This window comes from Dermochelys coriacea, chromosome 2 (assembly GCF_009764565.3).
Source record: "Dermochelys coriacea isolate rDerCor1 chromosome 2, rDerCor1.pri.v4, whole genome shotgun sequence".
NCBI lineage: Eukaryota > Metazoa > Chordata > Testudines > Dermochelyidae > Dermochelys > Dermochelys coriacea.
The window spans coordinates 186529103-186553943 of NC_050069.1; the positions used below are offsets into that span (position 1 = coordinate 186529103).

The window sequence follows — 24841 nt, forward strand, 5'->3', positions numbered from 1 at the left end:
GTATATTAATCGTCATGCTAACTTTTCATTTGAATTTTCTATTGAGAATAATTCATGTGCTTTATATTTGGATAATGCCTTGTCAAAATGATTTGTTTTGAACAGCAGATGAAGTCTTGCATGACCTTCAGTGTATATTCACTTAGGTTGGGACAAAGTTTATGTTCTCTTTAGATCGTAAGTTCAATTCTTTCATAGAAAAGAAAATCACTTATACAAAAACAAATGATCCATCATTTGAGTTACGCATTTCAGAGTGGATGTGTTTATACATTACAGTCATCACTGTTAACTCATAAACTTGGGTTCCAAGTCTCAAAACACTTACTCCTGGGTGCTTGTTACCATGACTTCAGTGTGACTACTCATAGTAACAAGCACTGTAACCAGTAACATTTTCAGGAGCAGGCCCTTACATTTAATAGTCTAATCAATTGATTGAAAATAGAAGTAAAATGAGGAACTTCAGTATCATATCATATACATGTAAGTGGTCAAATATATTTAATGTAGAGCTCTCAGTTAATCACAGTTAACTCACACCATTAACTCGAAAAATTAATCGCAATTTAAAAAATTAATCACAATCGCACTAAATAGAATACCAATTGAAATGTATTAAATATTTTTGGATGTTTTTCTACATTTTCAATATTGATTTCAATTACAACACCAAATACAAAGTGTATAGTGCTCACTTTATATTAAGATTTTTTAATTACAAATATATGCACTGTAAAAATGATAAACCAAAGAAATAGTATTTTTCAGTTCACCTCATATAAGTACTGAAATGCAATCTCTTTATTGTGAAAGTGTAACTTACAAATGCAGATTTTTTTTGATTATGTAACTGTACTCAAAAACAAAATAGTGTAAAACTTTAGAGCCTACAAGTCAGCTCAGTGCTGCTACTTATTCTTCCAATCGCTAAAATAAATAAGTTTGTTTACATTGACGGGAGATACTGCTGCCTGCTTCTTATTTACAGTGTCACCTGAAAGTTAGAACAGGTGTTTGTATGGCACTTTCGTAGCCGGCGTCGCACGGTATTTACATGTCAGATATGCTGAACATTCGTATGCCCCTTCCATGCTTTGGCCTCCATTCCAGAGGACATGCTTCCTTGTTGATGATGCTCATTAAAAAAATACTGTGTGAATTAAATTTGTGACTGTACTCCTTGGGGGGGGGGGAGAATTGTATGTCTCCTGCTCTGTTTTACCTGCATTCTGCATATATTTCATGTTATAGCAGTCTCGGATGATGACCCAGCACGGTATTTATTTTAAGAACACTTTCAAAGCCGATTTGACAAAACCCAAAGAAGGTACCAATGTGAGATTTCTAAAAATAACTACAGCACTCAACCCAAGGTTTAAGAGTCTTCCAAAGTCTGAGCGGGATGAGGTGTGGAGCATGCTTTTAGAAGCCTTATAAAAACAACACTCTGATGCGGAAACTACAGAACCCAACCACCAACAAAGAAAATCAATCTGCTGGTGGCATCTGACTCAGATGATGAAAATGAACATGCGTCAGTCTGCACTGCTTTGGATCATTATCAAGGAGAACCCATCATTGGCATGGAAACATGTCCTGTAGAATGATGGTTGAAGCATGAAAGGACATATGAACCTTTAGTGCATCTGGCATGCAAATATCTTGCAACGCCAGCTACAACACTGCCATGCGAAGGTCTCTTCTCACTTTCAGGTGACATTGTAAACAAGAAGCAGGCAGCATTATCTCCTGCAAATTGTAACCAACCTTGTTTGTCTTGGTGATTGGCTGACCAAGAAGTAAGACTGAGTGGACTTGTACGCTCTAAAGTTTTACATTTGTTTTATTTTTGAATGCAGTTATTTTTTGGTACATAATTCTACATTTGTAAGTTTAACTTTTATGATAAAGAGATTGCAGTACAGTACTTGTATGAGGTGAATTGAAAAATTTCAGTTTTTTTTTACAGTGCAAATATTTGTATTCAAAAATAAATATAAAGTGAGCACTGTACACTATGTATTGTGTTGTAAATGAGATTAATATATTTGAAAATGTAGTAAACATCGAAAAATATTTAAAATAAATAGTATTCTATTGTTGTTTAATAGTGCGATTAATCACAATTTTTTAATTGCTTGACAGCCCTAATTTAATGTTCATGATATTCTCAGAGATGCACAAACAGAAATAAAAATTTTTTTCTGTGGTGTTGGGGGCTTTCCCTCAACAAATTAAGAAAAAAAATCCATATTTTACCACAGAGTAGATAGGCACTTTTCCTTTTAAATGTGTCTTCATAAAAGACATTATTTAACCCTTTGGTACTCAGCATGTCACTTGCTTCTGATTACAAGCGCATCTTGTATTTGCTCTGCACTGGTGAAATTTTTGTTCTGAGCAATGGAGAGTTAAATTGCTATGAATATGGAAATCATCATCTACTCTGAACTTATGGCCACAACCCTTAAATAAATGAGATGGGGAGGTACTGCAGATTTCATGCATGGGTAGTTATGACACATTTTATAGTTTGCCTATGGCAGGATAAATTATTATGTAAAACTCAAAATGTCACTTAATGTAATTAGAATAAATACTGTGTTAAATTAATTTTAGATTTCAATTTTAATATATTGCATTTACAATGAATGCTTGATGTCCTTGAGAATAGTCACATGAATGTTTTATTTTCCAAGTTTATACAGTCATGGTATGGTGAGAAACAAAAATAACACTGTAGGTCCTAAGTAACTGTACACATTTTAACGTCAGGTTTTTAAAATGTGATATTTTATATGTAATCTTAATTGTGAGGAAGCCTAAATCTGAGAGAGAAAATTACTTATTAATGTTTAAACTTTCAAGTTGTCTGCAAGGTAATCAGTGTATTGTTCATGAATTCCGTGAATCTTTTCTCATTAGGAGGATATAGACTTGGAAAAACATAAATTAAGTACTATTATAGCCATTGTTTGGAAAAATCAGTCTTCAAAATGTGTGATTAACTTTCCATTTCTTATTTTGAGGCCATACAGTTATTTTTATTAACTAATTTTATTTCATTTCCTGAACAGTCATCTTTCAACAGTTTTGGGAAACAAGTTTGACCATGGGGCTGAAGCCATTGTGCCTACTCTTTTTAATCTGGTCCCTAACAGCGCCAAAGTTATGGCAACTTCTGGCTGTGCTGCAATCAGATTTGTCATTCGTGTAGGTATTCCTCTGATGGTATTTTATGGATTTGTTTGATAAAAAATAACTCTTCTCAGCTAGTCACTCCTAGCAAAAATCTGCCAGTTTAATATATATTCCATATTTACATACTCATTGTTTTAAAGACTGAACTGTAAGTTTTGCCCTGGACAAGTAATTTTTTTGACAGATGAACAAAATGTCTTTATTCATCATCCATCACCACCATCATGATAGAGAGGGTGAGGAGATATTTTGAAGGGCAATTGCATTTTCATGACTGTTATGTGAGTCTGGGCTATCTGTTAAGTGTATACTAAGAAATAACATTATCTTGAGGTAATGGCAAAGTGAATTAAACTGTGGACTTGCTAGTAATCAAAACATCCATTTTATTTAAATAAAAAAAATCGGACTGTCTGTAGTTTATATATAAAAAGCTCTGACCCTCTTTAGCTTTTACAAGTAGTACTTACTGTTTTACACTGACCTTATCCACACTACAGCTGGAGCAGGGGTTGTTTATTTTTGTAAACTGTTAGAGATCCAGTCATCTTAACTAGCTACAAGTGCTTCTGTGGCATCCACACCTAGTACTCTTCCTAACCATGGAGTATTCTGGGATATGCTGGGCAGCTGTCCCTTAGAACCCAAATAACAACTGCTTGTGCTAAGGGCCATGGGTGTTCTTCTTCCAGAGCATTCTAGGATGTCTAACTGCACAGTTGGGAGAGGAGGAGGGAGTAGTTTTTCCAGTTACAATGGCATGAGTTGGGGTGTCTGTACACACCAAAATAGCCATTTCTGGTTGCTCACAGAAGCCAAACTATATATCAGGCTAGTTAGGTGTCAGAGGGTAAAATACAAAAAGTGAATATAACCAATGATTTGCTTATTGCAGTTTAATGGGGGAAAAGGCTTATGACAGTCCTTAAACTTACGTCCACGTAAGAATAACAGACGATAACATACGAGGTAATAAATTTGACAGTCAAATAATTCCCATCCCAGTGTGCCCCTAAGCCTTATCAAACAGATAGCTTTTGCAGTGTGCCTTTAAGGTCAGCAAATTTGAGCTCTTTTGTACCAGACACTGGAAATAAGCCAAAGGACCCTCACAGAAAACACCCTACCCTCTGGCTTGTCTCTCTAATCACGAAGGGTCAAGCACCTTGACTGATATTATTCATGGCGGTAGGGTACTGTGGGGGGAGGTGATCTGTTGGGGCAGGTCCAGACTATTTAGGACTTAATAGGTCAAAGCTAACACTTCAAACACCTCCTAAAAACCAGCTGGCTACCAGCGTAGATGCTAGGGTACTGGTGTCTTGTGCTGTTAGTGAGAGATCCCACTTATTCTGCAGCAGCTTCAGTCACTGAATGGGCTTAAGGAGATTTGCTTCCACCTCTGGTTTTGTTTGCCCTTTCATTGTGTTTCCTGTTCCCTGCTTTGTCAGTGCTTAGTGTAGTCTGTTTTCCCTTTGAAAACCAGTAGAAGCAGATCATGGCAAGAGTGGACATCAGGGTGAGGAATCTTTTCCACCGCCAGAGAAGTGGGACTTAGCTCAGGCAGTTGAGCACTGGCTCCAGTGTTTAAGCTGTTGAAGTGGGATTCTGTTAAAAAGAAATGTATCTGTGGACAACATTAAAGCTGTCTTATTAATGCAATCTTGAAGTCCAATTTAAAGGAAGCCCTAGGCCAATGTTCCATATATTTCAGAAATATTTGATTATCTAAATAATTTTGTTCATTTTTTTTAATTCCTCTGCATTTTTCTGAAAGGCCTGTGTCATGATGTAAATAGCTCTAGAGACCAAATATTGTAAAACAAGACTGTTGCCTCTGTTTAAAACATCGTGTTCCTTCCCCAGCAGGGTCTCATTACCACATGCCTTATATGTTGATTACATGCCCTTATTCATTGATGAAAACAGTACAAAGTGCTAATGAATTGATATTAATTTTTTAAAAGACAATGTTAAGTGAAAAATAAAACAAAACAGTTGCTGTTCTGGAATTTTTTATGTCAGTTTCTTTTTAATGTTGAAAGAAGAATCCTGCTGTTATGAGAGGTTCACATGGTCATTGTCACATTCACAAGCTATGGGAAAAATACCATGCACTTAATGGGTTGCTGATAATACAGTTTAAAAAAGGTCATGCAGTCTTTATATTATTTGTAACAGTTTACTTTTTATGCTGCACTTCTGCATGCTTTACTAGGCACTGTCTTGCATATTTTCATATGCATTTAATAGATTAATTTACTTTTACATGGGATATATTTACAACCCTACCAAATTTATGGTCCATTCTTATCAGTTTCATGGGCAGAGGGTTTTAAATTGTTCAGTTTCACATTTTCAGTGTTTACATCTGAAATGTCATGGTGTTGTAACTGTGGGGGTCCCGACCCAAAAGAGGGTTGTGGTGGGGGGGTCGCAAAGCTGATGTAGGGGGATCATCGGATTGCCACCATCACTTCTGCCCTTCTTTCAAAACTGGTCTCTGAAGGCAGCAGCCACGCAGCTTCCTGCAGCTGGGGGAGATTTCTGGACGTGGAGGTGGTGCTGGGAGCACCCATGCTGTGGGCTCCTAGCTGCTAGACCTGGCCAGGCTGGAGAAGACTTCCTCTAGCTCTGCACAGCTGCTCTAGGGGAAGATCAGATCCACCTCTGGATACCTCCCCCAGCTGCAGGAAACTCCACGACTGCGCTGCTTTCAGAGTCCAGCTCTGAGGGCAACAGCCACGTAGCTTTCTGCAGCTGGTGTAAATTTGTGGAGGTGGGTCTGATCTCCCCTGTGCTGCTGGCAGCAGCCACAGAACTTCCTACAGCTGGGTAAGGTACCCGAAGGTGTGTCTGATCTCCCTCCGAGAGTAGCCATGCAGGAGAAGAGGAAGTCCCATTCCCTTCCTGGCTTGGTGGACTAGCAGCTGGAGCCTGGTGAATGGTAGGAGCCCCTGGCTGGGGCACCCCTAGCCCGGCCATTACCTCACCCCCTCCAATAGCTATATTTCACAGGGGAGGGTCTGATTTCATGGTCCTTGACATATTTTTCACAGCCATGAATTTGGTAGGGCTCTAAATATATTACATGTAGTTATTACTTCAGTTATGTATTTGGTAATGAGGTAAATTTAATCTTTTAACAAAATGACCTCTCTTGATTTTAGCAAAATGATACCCTTAAAGCGTTCCAAAGTACCTTGATTTACTTTTCTGCTTTAATGTTTTACTTGTTTACCTCACTGTTGTATCTGTTGCTGTTTCATTAAAGGTGTTGATTAGAATAATATCTGAAATTGTATGGAAGCAACATCAATTTAGATTTCTGTGGGGAAACAGATATGGTACATTTGAGCCTTCAAAGGTTTCTTTTGGTGGCTAAGTGTTACATAAATGAGAAAATTGGGTTATGGTCAAAAATGTTTTTCCTTAGATTTTTTTTTATATCTTAATTTGCATATGTTCATGACCAAGTTAGGAAAGTGTACTTTTACACACATTCTAAATTTGGATTAAACAATTAATATTTTAAATCCTATATTTTATCATTATTATTTTATCTGTTGCTGAAAAATTATTTACTATGTTCATTTGAAATTTAGCACTCTGATTTCAGGAATGTTTTTGGCATTGGCTATGATGTGTGATAACATTTATGGATTTTTTTCAGCATACCCATGTGCCCAGACTCATACCTTTAATAACGAGCAACTGTACTTCAAAATCAGTTGCTGTCAGGAGGTGAGTATTTTATAAATAACAAATTATTAAAACTGTTAGTTTGTATTCCTTAATTTTATAATGGACTACTAACAAAATTATCTTCAAAATAGTATATTTTTATTGCTGTTACTGTAGATATAATGTGAAAATCTATTATCTAATATGCTACCACGCACTCCAGATAATTGAGATTCAACAGAGTAAGCCACTTGTCCACATGCTGGTAATGAGTGAAAAACTTTCCCTAGCAAATATGTGAGGGGGCCTCAACTTCCAATTTCTGCAGAATTGAAGCTTTGATTTTTTTTTTAAAGTTTCAAAAGTTTCAAAACGCAAAAGTAACCTTCCAAATAGAACCTAAATGTAAATAAATAAAGTTTTCCCAAGACTGCAGAGCTCCAGTGCTTTTGCTGCCATAGGTTTCCTAAGCAGTAGTAGACTGAAATTAACATTACTCTGGTCGGTTTTGCTGCTGCGATTCAGAACCCAATGAGCAACAGTGAATGTGTCAAATTTATGTCATTTTTGGGATAATGCCACTACTTTCTAAATCTGTGAACAGCAGCAGAGGCAGACACAGAGATTATTCATGGGGGAAGGGGCAGCTTAGAAGCATTATAGATTTTTGTCTCCCACTCTTAGGGCTCCCTGAAGGGCTTCAGTGGAGTAGTGAGACCTGCCCTTCTGTGGAGCAGGGGAGGAATAGAGTAGCAGAGACCCTCCTCCACTTGAAGCAGTCAGAAGTTTCTGCAGGGGGACAAAAAGATGGAAAGTTCCTTGCATCTTTCAGTGCGTGATTGGACTTATAAATTTATAAAACACCAGCCAGCTACATACTGTTATAAAAGATGATACTCCCAAGCCAGGAACAGGACTTGCTGTCTTGTCGAAAACCCACCAACCTCCTTCTCCTCAACAGGTTTGGTATGGTTGATTTTTCTCACTGGGGAATTGCCATTTGACTTAGCTGGTGGGCCTTTTGTGCTAAACACGTTAAAGCAGATGTATTTGTAGTAACGCCTGTTGAATGTCAAGTGGTCATATGAACTATTTTTGTTTTTTAAAATGCAATGTGATTGCATATAAGTGGTAAAATATAAACAATGTGCAAAGTAATAAAATTTTTTACCATTACAGCATAAGAAGCCAAACAATTTCCTAGTGTGTTAAGTGTGAGATATTTTATTATATGCAGTTATTATTTTCCAGGAGGAAAAAGAACAAAGTTATCACCTATTAATTCAACAAAGTAGAGAACTGCAGGTTTAAAAAATTTTTTTTTTCTATTTTGTTTTAGACGCTCCTTTGAATTTTTAGACCTGTTACTGCAGGAGTGGCAGACTCATTCACTGGAAAGGTAGGAGCAGAGTGTTCCTTTTTGTCATCTAGAAAAGTTTTCAGTGACTTTCAAAAGAAAAATCCTTCATTTGAACCCTACAACTAGACCACTTAACTAATCTGTGAAATAGTATAGTTATACTGATTAAAAGTCAATTTGCTCTTATGAATTGTCCTATCAGTGTTTTATGGCTGCTGTTTAAACTTAGCTTGGGATTTAGAACTGGTATACAAATACTTACCTGAAATTAAAAGGTTTGTTTAAATTTTTGTATTCATAGATACTAAGGTCAGAAGGGACCATTATAATCATCTAGTCCGATCTCCTGCACAACGCAGGCCACAGAATCTCACCCAACCACTCCTGCGAAAAACCTCTCACCTATGTCGGAGCTATTGTTTCTCTTAGCATTAATGTGATGAAAAAATAAATTTATGCTCCCGTAAAACAACTGTATTTTGAAGAGAACCTATTTTTCTTCAAGTTATTGTCCCTACAGATGTTGTATGTCATATGTGTGCACACCCACGCACTTTACATCAAACTTTGTCAGCATGCCCTCATGACCGTGCCTTTGACCTACTCATCCGTATGCTCCATTACAAGTATATATAAGGAGTGATGGTCCTCCTCAACTGCTTGCAGCTTGAGACAGTGTTGTGGTATCTGCTATATAGCTACACAGCTTGTTTATTATTTTATGAAGTATTTTTTTGTTAGTTAGCTTTTCATTTATTTTATAGTCCAAACGTGTGCTTGGCGGGTAGGGAGTGTTCCCTCCTCCTTTTTTGTGGTTGGGGCCTCTGTTGCCCTCAGCCCATGTTTTTTTTGTAGCCTTTCCTACACGGATTATGAAAACTCAGGACTTCCATTAGTGTTTGTATTAATCAATGTTCAAGTGATTTTAATTGTAATTTGGTAGTTGAGATGTTAGCAATGTTTTTTTTGGGGGGGGAATGCAAGAAGGACCTGCAGTCTCTTTAAAACATTATTACTATTCCTTCAATAAATAATGGTTACAAATTAGGTTCTGATGATACAGTGTCTCTGGAATTTTAATCCTAACCTTAGAAAGAAAAGGAAAAAATACAAAATTCAATCTTGTTATTACCAGAAATGCTTTCCAGATTAGTATTGTTGTACAATCTGTGTGTTTAGCTGCATAGATGCAAGATTGTTCTATCTTCTTTCCCAATAAACTAAACAGTTACACAACTTTTTTTGTATAGAGTGCAAAATAGGATCATGATGTTGGAAATACTGTGACTGAATATTTTTTCTAAGGAAAAGTATGTTATGCACCAGTGGCCTAGATTAGTCTACAGTAAAATGAGCTGAAAAATATTTTACACTTTACTCAGTGATACACAATAGACTATGTATTGCTAGCATGTTAAATCAGAGAGGTAAAAATATATCTCAGTTCCCTAAGAAAAGACAAAATCGCTATTTTGCTGTGACAGTATTTGATAGGTATTATACTGGCTGACAATATTCAGTGATTTTAAATCCAGTCTGAAAAGGATGTAAATAAAACATATTAAGCTAAGTACTTAATCACCATAATCACAGTAGTATCTGAAAAAAGAAAAGGAGTACTTGTGGCACCTTAGAGACTAACAAATTTATTTGAGCATAAGCTTTCGTGAGCTACAGTTCACTTCATCGGATAAGTGAGCTGTAGCTCACGAAAGCTTATGCTCAAATAAATTTGTTAGTCTCTAAGGTGCCACAAGTACTCCTTTTCTTTTTGCGAATACAGACTAACACGGCTGCTACTCTGAAACCAAGTAGTATCTGAGTATCTCACAGACTTAAATGTATTTAACCTCATTAACACTCTGGTGAGGTAGGAAAAGTAGTATTTTTCACAGATGGGGAGCTGAGGGTACAGAGCTATTAAAAGATTTGCCTAAGGTCACATAGGAAGTCTGTAGCAGAGCTGGGAACTGAACCTAATCTCCTAAATCCTTGTCCAATAACTTAAATGCAAGTTTAATACTTTCCTAATACTGTGGTGGTAATTTATAAGTAATGAGAATTCTTTGCTTTCAACTAGTAGTACAGTATTTTTGAGTAAATAATCATTATCAGTCCAGTAGCATGGTATTTTTATTTTGCAGTAATTGATTGATTGATTCAAAAGACTGGTTATTCAGAAACTAATTTTTAAGGAATACAATGGACAGACACTTTATCTTTGTACTTATTCAAGATAAGAGAAGGGTTTATTAGCCTATTTTCTATCACTGTTCAATATATTGACTTCTTTACTATACACACATCTCCTTAAAATTGAAAGGTACTTTCAAACATACCTGTCTTTAACAATGGTCCCTAGTCAGCAAGCAGGCACAGATTCCATCTTCTGAAGCAGGAATAGCTGGGGCTTGACAGCCTACTTATGCATCTTAAAAAGGGATAGTTATGTCATTATGGCTCTGATGCCTTTCCTGACTTGCATCTGCTAGAAGGAAGGTCCAGGCCCAATATCAGGATCACTGTGGGTTGGTCTACAGTATAATAAAGGTTTCAGAGTAGCAGCTGTGTTAGTCTGTATTCGCAAAAAGAAAGGGAGTACTGGTGGCACCTTAGAGACTAACAAATTTATTAGAGCATAAGCTTTTGTGAGCTACAGCTCACTTCATCGGATGCATTTGGTGGAAAAAACAGAGGAGAGATTTATATACACACACACACAGAGAACATGAAACAATGGGTTTATCATACACACTGTAAGGAGAGTGATCACTTAAGATAAGCCATCACCAGCAGCAGGGGGGGGAAAGGAGGAAAACCTTTCATGGTGACAAGCAAGGTAGGCTAATTCCAGCAGTTAACAAGAATATCAGAGGTTTCAGAGTATCAGAGGTTTCAGAATATCAGAGGAACAGTGGGGGGTGGGGTGGGAGGGAGAAATACCATGGGGAAATAGGTTTCAGAGTAGCAGCCGTGTTAGTCTGTATTCGCAAAAAGAAAAGGAGTACTGGTGGCAGATCCTTGGCATAGCTGCAGCAGGTCCAGGTCAGTTGACTCATGCTGTGGGGCTAAAAATTGCCATGTAGATGTTTGGGCTTAGGCTGGAGCCTGGGCTCTGAGTCCCCGCGAGGGGGACAGGTCTCAGAGCTCAGGCTCTAGCCCGAACCTAAATGTCTATACTGCAATTTTTAGCCCTACAGCTTGAGCCCCTTGAGCCTAAGTTATTTGACCCAGCTCCGAAAGTTGGTGCTCTGGGTTTTTAATTGCAATGTAGATGTACTCTGTATGACTTAGAGAAAATGAATTAACAAGTACAAAATTACTTTGGTATAATTAAATTTGTAATAGTAAAAACTAATATGAGATATCTTTGTCTTCTAGGCATGCAACTGTCTTGGTTGAAACCATCAAGAAGGGCATTCATGATGCTGATGCTGAGGCAAGAGTGGAGGCAAGAAAGTAAGAATTTTGAGTGAACTTGTAACCTTGGTTGAAAGATTCAACATTTTATACCAAGGGGATGGAAGTCTATGTATTGTAATATTCTTAAGGTATATAACTGTTAATCTCTGAATAATCTGGTTGAAATTGATCATTTAATATAATCCCAAAATGAACATTTGTTTCCATGCAAAACTCCCTACCTAATTTAGTAAAGCTTAGAACAGTTACTGGTTTTTGTTTTAAAAAAATGTGATGATTTCAGTAAAATAAGGTATTGTAGATCAGTATTTCTGCCTAATCGGTCCCTTACTTCCATTAGTACAAAAAAATCATTGAACAACTAACAGTTCTTTGGTTAAAACAGAAAATAATTCTGCTCATCCTCCTGTGCCTGTTTTCTGCAGGGACAACAAAATAAAATAAATTATACCTATCATCTATATTTTGTCAATAAAGGTAACTAACAGTCCTTTGAAATATAATAAGGAAGCATATAAGTAGCATGAAAATGACCACTTAAAATTGGTACCTTTTTTCAAGCAAGGTTTTAACTTGGAATCTGCCCTTCTTTGTGACAATAATGCTTATTATTTTCTGTTACAAAAAATTGGGGTTTTTTGTAGGTGATTCACTGCTTGTCACATATGGAGTCATACAGTTGCACAAGAATAAAACACAAGTATAAGACATAAAACTGAAAACTAATGGATAAAGCTGGTGTTCAACCCCTACTCTTTTCATAATCTCATTAAAATCCATTAAAACCAAATGCACAAAAAACCCCTTCATCAGATACTAAGTTTACAGATTTAAATGCTCAAAGTTTAGTAAGTGAAAAAGTTAAAATTCTTATTGCAGCACTATCTCACATAGCACACACTTTTTTAATTTCTAGTTACTGTTAAATAGAAACTGAAAAATGTACGGTGTGTGCAATGTGAGAGTTTCTTAAAGAACCATAAGTTTATTTCCTTTTGGTAGATTAAATCTGTGAACATAATGTGCATCAACATAGCTTTGTGACATTTAATTTCCTTGCTTTCATTTAAAGAACACTGAGCAGGGAAGACAAAATTACTCCTATTTGGCCTGTCAGCTGGTGGTGGTACAGACCCATGAAACATGAGTGATTGGCACAATTTTCACAAACTAGCTGGCCAGGCCTGACAGAACATTTGGTTTGAAATCAGAGTTTTCCTTCTCCTAGGTGAACTGCATGTGCTGGTGGATGAGCCCCATCTGCCCGATAGAGGCACAGAGAGGTGAAGTGACTTTCCCAAGGTCACCCAGCAGGTCAGTGGCAGAGCCAGGAATAGAACCCAGGTCTCCTGAGTCCAGTCCTGTAGCCTCTCCACTGTACCACTTTGCCTAGCAGTGAAAATAAAACTTCCAGTACTTATTGTTAGCATTCAAATGGTCCCATTTAGGATTTGAAATCCTCACCTGATTGTGATAAATGGAACTGGGGATGGCTAAATTCACTTCTGTTTGGCTGCTTTAGTTTGGCTATAGACCGTTAAGGCAGACCACTGCTTCTATGCCGCAAGGCCAGTCTTTTACATTTGGGTAATGTGCAATGAATTCTGAATTACATGAAAAGTACATCTGTTTAAAATGCAGAATCAATATCTAGTATGTCTCAATGTTATTTCTCAAGCACCTTCTGTTTTTCCAAAATAATAATTTACTTCAAGGGCAAACTTTGAAGCAAAATTAAATCACCATAAATCTTAACTAACTTTTTTAAAAAAATTCCCTTTTGAGAAATGCCCTTTATATTGTGCTGATTCACTGAAAGTTTCTTAAAATGGAACATTCTGTGACATCACAGATACTATTGGCTGCTAATATTTGATGGTGTATTCTGGGGTATCTTCAGTGAGCAGGAAATATCAAAAGAGTTTCACAGAGAATGCGATGAGAGGACAAAAGTTATTTTGAAAAGATTAGTTCAGACTTTCGTGCTAGATGCCTCCATTACCTGGCTAGTGGGGAAGCATTCAGCACATATTTCAGGGGTTCTGGGGGAGCCACGCTGAGATTGCTCAATTAGGGAAAACTGCAAAGAATGGGGCAGAGAATCCCCAAGACTGGTGGTTATTCTGATACTTAGATTTACCAACCCAACAACAGAACAGCTGCTACAGTACCTTACTGGTTACCCAGAAGCCAAAAACAGTTCTCTAAAAGCAACCCAGTCTTTCGGCTCCCAACCAGACAGCCAAGTCAAATATGATGAGGTGTATTGAAAATCTTGTTCATCATCTGAGAAGTTCTGCCCTTCCCAAAAGATCGGACACATTACCCACCAAGTTAATGAATATTTCAGATCTTACCCAAATACATGCTTGTAGCCCATTTCTTATTAACTAAACTAAAATTTACTAACAAAGAAAAGAGAGACTATTGATTTAAAAGATCATCATACATACAGACATGAATGTTGTTCTTAGGTCAATTTTGTAATGGAGATGGTGAGCTTTAGAGTTGTACAGAGTTCTTTTAGAATTAGTCCATAGTTTCAGTCCAATGTTCAATGTCAGGGTGATCCAGATGGCACTGGATACCTCACTGTTGTGGTCCAAGCTTCCCCTGATGAAGCATAAGCAAATTTGAGATGAAAGGATCAGGTCCCAAGAGTTTTTATAGAGATTTTTTGCAGCCTCTTGCCAGCCTGCAGTCCTTGCAGCCTGCAGTGAACAACAGTCTTTTGAAGTAACCTTCTCTTTCCTAAGCATCACTGGTTGTTGGCTACATTGATTAGTATAAGGTAATTATTAATTAAGCAGTTCATAGACCGTTTACTACTAACTTGAAAGTGAAATATGAACAATGATGTTGTCACACCCAAGTTGCATCTAAATGTTAATACTCCCTTTTGATCTCTGAATCAATAGGAACTGTCTGTTTACATGGTTAATATTAACAAGATATAAGTAAACACATTCAATTAGTATTACCTCTTATTCTCTAACAATACAGGTTTCCATTTCAAAGCTCTAGTCTATATAACATGAAATGGCCCTAATTACCATTTACATACTTTTTTTAATGTGTTTCTAAAGGTTGAATTCTAGCCTGTGTCACAGCTGGATTTTCTTTTTTCTTTGTAGTTTAAAAAAAAAATTAACAAACAAAAAAACAAACCCTGTAACAATTCTACCTGGCTATTCTTTTGTTTTGTAGGACTTACCTGGGTCTTAGAAGTCACTTTCCTGGTGAAGCAGAGGTCCTGTATAATAGCCTTGAGCCATCATATCAAAGAAGTCTCCAGACTTACTTGAAGAATTCTGGCAGTATAGCATCTCTCCCTCAGTCAGACAGGTCATCTTCAAGTTCACAGGAGAGTCTCAAGTAAGTGTCATTTAAGTGACTCCCAGTCTGAAAAAATAAAAATTGTCTAGTTCTAATGTGCGTACCCTTCATCTGAACAATGAAGTAGTGTGAATTCCATGATGAACAAAAATGAGTTAATTTTATCTTCTCAATTACTGAAAAAGAAAACTGAAGCAGTATTGTTCTAATCACCAAAATGAAGTTGAAATTGGCACTTAGCTGAAATTGACACAGTACTGCTATCCTCAATAGGTACACCTTATCTTCATTTAGAAGCCTCATTGGAAAAGGATTGGCTTGCTTTATAAATAAAAGCTGCATGTGGTGATGGAAAGAGTAGTATGTGGCGATTCTATCCTTCAAATTATGGAAGACATCCCGAACATATGAAGTTCTGTTCTTAGATCACATCTTCTATAGGCTGCAATAGAAATCTCTGTGGAAAACAAATATACCACTTCAGCTCTCAGAACCAATCTGCTTATGGTGCCAAATTTTGGGAAACCGAAACTGTCAAGACCTTAGTCTAAATAAGTGATTTCCTAAATGAGTTAACTTGATTTCACTGATTTTGTTTGTGGGCCAAAGGGGAATAGAAAAAATGCCCATCCAAACATTGAAATGTTAATTTTTTGGCAGTAATACTTTTGACTGGTAGCCTTAAAAATTGAGTCCCTTCCCTTTATCTATGCCAAATTTTAGCTGCAATATGTCATTTGTAATTATCTAAACATTTTTAAATAGAAATTTATAGGAAATGATGTTGGCAACACTGTATCTTCAACAATGAATATGTACATTCACAGATGGTTTGCTTATCCTTTGCTTAAGGTAATGCATAATCACTACTAGGAACTTCATTAGTAATTCGTCATGAAACTTGAAGGGTTGCATGTGGACTGAATATTGAATTATGGATAAGATAGAATCTTATCAAAGGACTTAACGTTGCTGGGTAGTAGCTTTACATCTGTGCTTTGGAAGCCATGTAACTCCCAAACTATTTAAGGTAAATTGTGTAGGAATGTTGGGAGCTAGAGGACGAAATACTAATATTAAAAGCAGTTGAAATAAAAACAAATGAGTGATTTTTACCTTTCCCCTCCTAAGTTACTACTCTGGCTTTTATTGTGATTGTTCACTTCCCGCTTCCCCACACTGAGCTTGGGAGTCTGCCAAATCAGTATGTCCCCTTTTACCAGTATATGTGATTCTCTGTGGTTTTCAACATTATTAACTTACAAAAATCTTAAATAAATACAAATCTTGCAGATCCTTTGGGCCCAAGATTAATTGTATAGTATACTGTGGGCACTACTGTTATATGAATAAGTCATATTATTTCTGCCAGCATCCTTACTAAAATAGATTCACAAGATTGTAAAGTAAATTTTTGATGAGAAATTTTGATTACCTACAAAACGAGAATTTTAAAAGTTAGGAGGATTTTTAGTTTTAAATGTCACGTTTTCCCCCTCCGGGGGGCCCCCCCCCCATTTAGCCTCTACTATTAATGTTATAATTTTTTGTCATGGAAAAAAATCCTGTGTAGTTCATCTAGTAGCTAAAGGAATTGAGAACTAAATATTTTCTTTTTTTCAGTTATCATGTCTATTATTATAAACGCTTTACAAAGCTTGGTAAATGGATTCCTTCCATCTTACAAGGAAACTGATTTAAATGAAATTAATTAGATCACTTCAGAAAGGGAGGATCTGCAACATACTAATCAAGCTACTACGAGACCGGCACTTATCTAGTTTACCTTCCTGACTATGCTGTTTTAACTTTTATGATCGTGGCATTTAGTGGTAGAATTGTGTGGGGAGTTGTGGAGAGTACTCTTCTAAGTTCTGCTTACAAAATAAGCTTCACCCATGTGAGTCACTTAAAAAAACAAAAACAAAAAAAACATTAAATTAGATTGTGCAAGTGTTCAAAATAAAATTGGGCCTCCTGTCTAAACTCCACTGAGCTTCCTGAGCTTGGCTCCCCCTCACTGGGGCCTAAATATGCCCATATGGCTCCTTAAGTTTAGTCCTTTTTTAGTTGGCTAAAATAAATGGCAGTATCTTCCAAACACCAACTAGCTGTGTCACAAAAATGAGATGTCACTTTCAGTAAATTGTGCAGATCTGCGATTTCCATTTCCTTTCTCACATGAGGAATGAAATAGTTAATTCTGACATTTAAATTATCACTGGACATCTGAATTATCTCCTGAATCAAATGCATGGGTCAATTCACAACCTTTCAGAGCTATTATTCCAGGCTCTGCACACTCGCATAGAAATCTCTGCATCACTTAAATACTTGCATATCTGAGGTTTTCTTTGCATCCAAAACAGCTAAAGATTTTCTTATAAAAGCAATATAGCAACTTGACACAGGTGTCAGTACACCATACTGTCATGTACCAGCACAGTATAAGCCCTACTATACTGCCAGCCAACTTAAAGCTTAGGAGCTGTATATATTTGTCTTGATGAATAGAATATTGTGTTTGTGTTTTTCTCCTCCAAGCTGTGTCCTAACATAGAAATGCCTATAGATGAATCAATGAACAAATATCCTGCTATCAGATGTCTCCTCATTTTGTTAGTGTTCTATTAGTCTTCTTTTGTCTTTTAGTCTCTCCTTTTCTCACTTGTGAAGCATATAGCCAGAACTGGAGGCTGAGAACTAATAAAGGGAGTGTTCCTTGCTCTTGAGAACGAGAGAACTGGTTTTTGGCTCCTTACTCTGTGCCTGTGTGTGTCAGGCAGAGGAGAGAGTTGACAATTAGTGATTGAGGGAGAGGAGTGGACCAGAAAATTTTGTTTGTGCAGTACTACTCACCAAGGCAGGATTGGAAGAAAATGTAGAACGAGTTGGAGCAGGGAGTAGGTTCAGAAGAGATTTTTTTTTTTTAAAGTGGGATTTATGTGTGAGGAGGTGTGGAAAGCAAAGCAAGAGAAACAGAATTGAGCCACCTTCAGCACCCAAGGTATTTCCCTCAAGTTTCTGGATGGATCTTGATAGTTCCGTATGCCTGCAGTTTATATTTAAGGGTTTATATTATGTCTGCAGTCACCAAAAGTACTAAATAATACTATAGCAAGGAATTAATTTTGTAATGTGCAAAAGCAGATGATGTATTAGAATGAGCATGCTTTATGGGTCGTTGTATGTAGTATGTGTTACATGAATACACTCCAGAAAGTAAAAATAGAAAATGGAGGCAAAAAGATGAAGGACTGAAAAGTGTTTTCGTAATTTTCATTTCTTACTAATATAGTTATTGTTTGCTTTTCTTTCAGTCGTCCTTTATCTTCTAAATGGTCCACAGCCAGCCCAGCAAGTATAGCTGGCAGAGGTATGCTCTCATTGCTATACAATACACACAAATAGACTTGTTTCTTATAAATTGACCATCTAGAAAGTTATGTTCCTATTTTAAATTAGACTTAGCCATAATTTAAGATTTTTTTTTGTATTTTTCTGTTTATTTGGATACAGAATTGCATTATTATATGCGTTGATACCAGTTCCACATATAGTTTATACTGCTATCATTTTTCATTGAAAGACTCTATTTTTTCTGTAATAGAAAAATGAACACATCAATTATCTATGTACCCAGCAAAAATAGACCCTTTGATATGTGGCTACCATTTATTCAGTGCTTAAAGTATGTTAGCCTGCCAAAAAAATGCACACCTGCCAATTGTTTTAATATTAATATTTGATAGACCTGCCTGATTTGATAAATATGAGCAGTCAGTAGTTTCACTCAGTTTAATAAAGTTACCAGAAATATCACATCCTGGATAGTATAAGGAGGCTCACTCTGTAATAAGGTAACATTCTGTTAGTGAGATTTGAGGATTATATTGCTGCGTAATTTTTCTCTAAACAAAAAAAATAAACTCACTGTTGTAATTATCCGTTTGTTTCTGATATTTACATGACCGTGATTTGTAAACCTGCTAAACTTTCTAAATAAATAAATAGATTAAAAAAAAAACCCACCCTCTTATATTAGGTTGAAATTGAAAAGTTCAAAGGGTAGTTAAATGCAAGAATTTAAGTTACCTGTGCTACCTTAATTTACCATCTTGTATGTATGCATTGATAAAAATCTCATCCTATTCTTTTATACAGGACCACTGCATCATTCAGTGAGCAAGATGGACCTGATCAGGGAATAAGTCAGGGTTGTGTAGTGAATGAAACTCTTGTTGTCTGTAGGACTTTTGCTTAGTCTATTGCAGAAATTGGAAGAGTGTTTTGAGTGAGGCAGGAGACTACGGGAAGAGAAAGGATGGTCTCATAGGCAAGGTAGTTGAATTGTGCCCTGGAAATCAAATTCTGTCCCTGTTTCTATCACAGAGATCCTATTTGATGCTCTCTAAGTCGATTAAACCACACTTTTTTACGGGTGGCCATTAATTATGTTTCTCATTTTCTGGATGGCAATGCATTGAATGAGGAAAATAAAATAAATGAATGATCTCCCTTCCTTGAGCACTGTCTATTCTATGCACTGAATAAGGCAGGGGTCCTACTGGAAAAAATAGTATGTGATTCTGTAATTAAAGATTATATCGTAATACAGGCACACAGAGGGGCCGAATTAAGGGTGCACAGGCAACCACAATTCTGTCCATTTTAGTACCTTTTGTGGGCTTGATTTTGCAACCTTAGCCTTCTCTTAATATAGTTACTTTATATTTTATAGGATTGTATTGAATGTATATTGAATCAAGTTAACCTTATGGTTTATAAGACCATATACTGGATAAAGATGGAAAATCTTAACCAAACTTTTGATAATAAGTGGGCTTAATTTAGATTTAATTTTACCATCTTTATCCTTTTTAGTTTCAGGAAGTAGCAGCAAGACTGCTCCAAGTCCGGGAACGCTGCAGAGGTCCCGCAGTGACATTGATGTTAATGCTGCTGCAGGTGCAAAGGCACGCCACGCTGCTGGACAGCCAACAGGAGCTGGGCGCTTGTCTGCTGCCGGTCTACCTCCCGGATCCTATGCGTCACTAGGTGAGAGATTCTGGTTTACTGTAAACGATTTCTTGGAGTTCATAGAAAGCAAATGGTAATGAAAAAATACTTCCGTTATTGGAAAGTACTGTGTATGGATATTTGGTGCACTCATAATAGTAGTACCTAGGCACCAAGTGCTTGAATTAAGAGGCATCAATATTGTCTGACTAGGAGTTGTTGTCTTGGCTCCATTTTTTGATTAAACTGGGTTTCTATGGATGATTTTAAGAGAGAGCTAATTTTGAGGCATGGAGGTGTTCTTGATCCTTTAGAGCAGTGTTTCCCAAACTTGGGAAGCCGCTTACTCAGGGAAAGCCCCTGGCAGGCCGGCCCGGTTTGTTTACCTGCCGCTTCGGCAGGTTTGGCCGATCGCGGCTCCCACTGGCCGCGGTTCGCTGCAGCAGGCCAATGAGGGCTGCAGGAAGCGGCGCGAGGGACATACCGGCCACCACTTCCCGCAGCCCCCATTGGCCTGGAGCAGCGAACCAGGGCCAGTGGGAGCCGCGATCGGCCAAACCTGCCGAAGCGGCAGGTAAACAAACTGGCTCGGCCTGCCAGGGGCTTTTCCTGAAGAAACGGTGTCCCAAGTTTGGGAAACACTGCTTTAGCGCTTCCATTATCGAGGAAGAAGGCCAGTGCAAAGAGTGTTTTCATTATGCTCTTAAAATACATGAGACACTCTCATTCTGATCTCCAGCAGCAGATAAATGGACTGCAAAAGCTTTCAGTAGAAGGGAGCAGTCATGGTTTCTGTCAAATTTTAGAGGCAATATATGAATCACTGTTAGAAATCTCAAAATCCCATTTTATTTAAAAAAAAATCTAAAATACTTTTGTAACTAAGGCATGTTGAAATGTTTCAAGCTGTATTCCATATTTTTCACTGTTCTACACAATTGTGTACAGTGTTGGTTTGGAAGAGTTGGTTTTCCAGCACTGCTGTGTATATTTTCACCTAAGTTGCATTTTTGTCAATGTTTGTTAGACGTAAGAAGTGCTACCATGATATCTGTCTGAGGAGAGGTCTATCACTGATAGCACTTCTGGTGTTGGATGCTGGAAGTATTGCAAACTCCAAACGTGAATTCTGAGTCATAATCTGTCCGTGATCTGCTCCTGGATGCAACAACAACACATTCTTCTTCAGGGCTCAAGGCAATGCCGAGATTTAGCCTTGCTCTACAAGCATTGTGGGAGGGAAGAGCAAAGGAAAGAGGCATGGTAGAGACAGAAGAAAGAAAAAGAAAAGGTCAAATTAAAATAGTGTTGGAGGAAGAGATACAGAAGAATGGCCTTATCCTACCTATGATAAAGTGAAAGGATTACTTTGATCTTTTGCTAAATTAAACAAAAAAAAATAATTTTTTTGGTTAGAACAGTGTTGTGCTTTCAGAACATATAAAGGACTACATATTTCATTCCCAACACCTTCTAGATAGGAGTTTAAAAGAACACACACATTTTCAAGAGGGTAAATCTGGCAGTTGTATGCAGGGGAATGACTAGGAAGAGGATTTACTCATGCTGTTAGTTTCATAGCTATTCTTTTAGTGGATGCATTTGGGACCCGTTCCAACATATTCTTTAAATCTTGCTTTGATTAGCTGGAAAATATTGTCTCGCTGGCAACTGTCATTTGGAGTCTTTTTAAACAACAAACAAACAAACAAACAAACCTATCCCTTTGTGACATACATGGGGCACAATCCACACTAATGAGTAGCTGTGTTGCCCTCTAACCTGGGGTGCCCTTTACAATAGTTTGCTGCTGTAGCCTCCAGTTTAGAGACTGCTCACAATCCGCCACCAGCATGTAAGTCACTCCCAGCTATGTATGTCTGTCTACTGCAGCCAGTCAGCCGCATCTTGGCTCTTACTAGCCTGGGTTATACTGCAGGGTTTCCCCAACACACTCCTAGTCTTAGATTTCCCCCCCACAGAAATCTATGCCCTGTATTGCCCAGTCTTCTCCTGGGCAACACACATTTATATAAAGTCCATTATTTCTTTAATAAAAATAATATGCCCACAACCTGCCACCCCAAATGGAATTTCCCAGACACTTCATTTTAATCACATTTGGATTAGAGATAAAAAAAAAAACCCACAAGTTTATTAAGTACAAAGAGAGAGATTTTAAGTGAGTACAAGTAATGAAGCATAAAAGTCAGAAATGTTTACAAGAAAAATAAGATAAAATGAAACTGGTGCTTATCTTAACAAACTATGTTAAATTCAAAGCCATGTTTTCTCACCACATGCCTTCAGCAGTCTCGCTGACCAAACTTCTTAGGTCAGCACCCTTTCTCCCAGAGTCCAACAAATGTTGCTTTTGTCACTTCTGGTGCTGTAAATGTGATGGGCAGGGAGAGAAAGAGGAGTGCCTCCTTTTTGGAGTTTCTGTTCCCTCTTGAAAAACATTTTCTGCTGGGTAACAGGAGACAAAAGACTATGGGGAAGCATTTCAGTTTCCTTTCTTTCACTTCCTGCTTGATGGCTCTGTTTACTGCTTAAATGAAAATTAAGTAGAGCACATGTTCCTTTGTTTGAGACAGACCTGTTTGCCAACCTTAGTTTGGAACATGTTAATAACACCATACTGTGGAATCTTATAACTTCACATGCAGTGTTGCCACAAACATTTTATGACAATAATGACCACCAAATTGAGTTTTCAAATGATACTTCACAAGACGTACATTCTACAAAGATTATTACAATAGTGTGTAGGGTGTGGACACGGGTACATTCTGTCACACCTGAGATTAAAATGGAAAAAATGAACAATGAGATGTATGTTTGATGGAAGAATTCCGATAATACTGTTAATGACATTGGTCTAGGGGGTTAAAGGTAAAACAGAATACGAGTGTACATTAGTCCAAAGGGAATAGCTATTATTTTGTCTTATTCTCTTTCTCTGAATGATTAGTGTTAACTAGTAATGCAAATTACAAAGCGTTCTTATAATCAAGAAATAATTGTAAAAAGATTGTTTCAGCCTTTTCTTTGTGTTCTGGTAGTGCCAAACAATAGATTCAATTAATAGAGAGAACTTACACAAGAAATATAAATTTAAAATTCTACATATTTTTATTTTTGTCTGTGGTATCACATTCTTATTTATGGCGTGGCTGAATCTGCGTAGTATCATAATAGCACTAATAGGCTGAGGTATTTGAGGTTATTATGGTATTCTTGTACTTTTAAAAACATAGTGTTTATAAACTGTAAATGGAGCAGTCTTAGAATTATGAGGGAAAGAAGGGATGAGGGGAGAGTAAGAAAAATGTACCACATACTGCAAAATATTTTTCTTTATTCTCAGCATATAATTACGATTATACATTTTTTTATTTTCCTTGTCACATGTGCGTTCCTTGTAAATAGGTCTTAAACTATGTTCAGAATAGCTGGCAGCTTCTCATAGAGACAATATTAAATTTAAAACTGCCAACTATACTGATGTGAAGGAAAGATAGGAATAATAATGAAAGGCCAGTATGGCTCCATCAGGAGCTCTTTAATGACTTGAAAACTAAAGGGAATCCTTCAATAAATGGATTTGTCAAGAACAAATCATGCCAAACCAATGTAATTTCCTTGTTTGACAGGGTTACTGGTGTAGCTGATAAGCAGGAAGCAATAGACAAGATCTTGATTTTAATAAGGCTTTTAATACAGTCGCACCTGATGATCTCATAAGCAAACTAGGGAAATGTGGTCTAGATGAGGATGGGTGCACAGGCTGGTTGATAAACCATATTCAAAATATAGTTCTCACTGGTTCTCAGTCATATTGGGGAGGTCGTATCTAGTGGTGTCCTACAGGGATAGTCCTGCATCTGGTCCTATTCAATATTTTCATTAATGACCATGTTAATGTAGTGGAGTGTGTGCTTATAAAATTGCAGGTGACACAAGGCTGGGAGGGGTTGCAAGCACTTTGAAGGAAAGGATTAGAATTCAAAGTAACCATGACAAATTAGAGAATTGGCCTAAAATCAAAAAGATGGAATTTGGTAAAGACAAGTGCTGAGTACTACACTTGAGAGCGCTGGGACCTCCCACAACACAGGGTCCAGCCTGAGCCTGACCGTCCACATAGCAGTTAAATAGGTCCTCATCCTAAGTCCCATGAGCCTGAGTTGGCTAGCACAGTCCAGTCCTGAGTGTCTAGTTGCTGTGTAGGTGTACCATATAAGGGTAGTTAAACCCTGGAATTAGGTTTCTAAGGGTGGATGTGGAAGCCTTACCTTTTGGAGGTTTTTAAGAACAGGTTGGTCAGACACCTGTCAGGGAGGGTCTAGGTTTACTTAGGCATTCCTCAATGCAGGGGATGGATTTGATAGCCTCTCAAAGTCCCCTTTTCTATGTTTCTGTAAAATACTAAGAGAATACTGTCTACTTTTTATGTTTTAAATTTATTTCATCGTGTGTTTTTTTTTTTCCCCTCCCTCAATAACCTCTTAATATAAAATGTTTTTCAAGAAATTACCATTTCTGGGTCTATGCTTGCAGCATGACTGATAAGAATTTCTAAAGATTCAGAATTCTAAAACGTAGTAAACTACTGCAACAGTGGGTGGTATGTGCCTGCCCCAGCTAAAGATGTGTGGTCTGGGATCCATATATTTGCTGGCTGTGGATTCACCATAGAATCTTCCTTGCAGAAAGGTGCTCAAGAGTCTCAGCTCTTGAAAATAAATAAATAATCTAGTACTCTTAGTTAAGAAGATACCCTTGAAAATATGAACTGAGTGTAAACCGAAG

At 37.3% G+C, this 24841-nt stretch overlaps 2 protein-coding genes across 51 annotated transcripts in view; one reads left to right on the forward strand and one right to left on the reverse strand.

Annotated features, from left to right (window-relative positions):
* CLASP2 (cytoplasmic linker associated protein 2) overlaps positions 1-24841 on the forward strand; it is a 274460-nt gene that overhangs the window by 127788 nt on the left and 121831 nt on the right. For all 50 annotated transcript variants that reach the window (XM_043508830.1, XM_043508832.1, XM_038392148.2 and 47 more), the window contains 7 exons: positions 3081-3216; positions 6878-6948; positions 8228-8287; positions 11630-11707; positions 14879-15046; positions 18328-18383; positions 19892-20065. In XM_043508830.1, the coding sequence (XP_043364765.1) occupies positions 3081-3216; positions 6878-6948; positions 8228-8287; positions 11630-11707; positions 14879-15046; positions 18328-18383; positions 19892-20065 (743 nt within the window). The remainder of the gene's footprint in view (positions 1-3080; positions 3217-6877; positions 6949-8227; positions 8288-11629; positions 11708-14878; positions 15047-18327; positions 18384-19891; positions 20066-24841) is intronic.
* Positions 1-24841, reverse strand: part of FBXL2 (F-box and leucine rich repeat protein 2) — a 463505-nt gene that overhangs the window by 88224 nt on the left and 350440 nt on the right. The window lies entirely within an intron of this gene.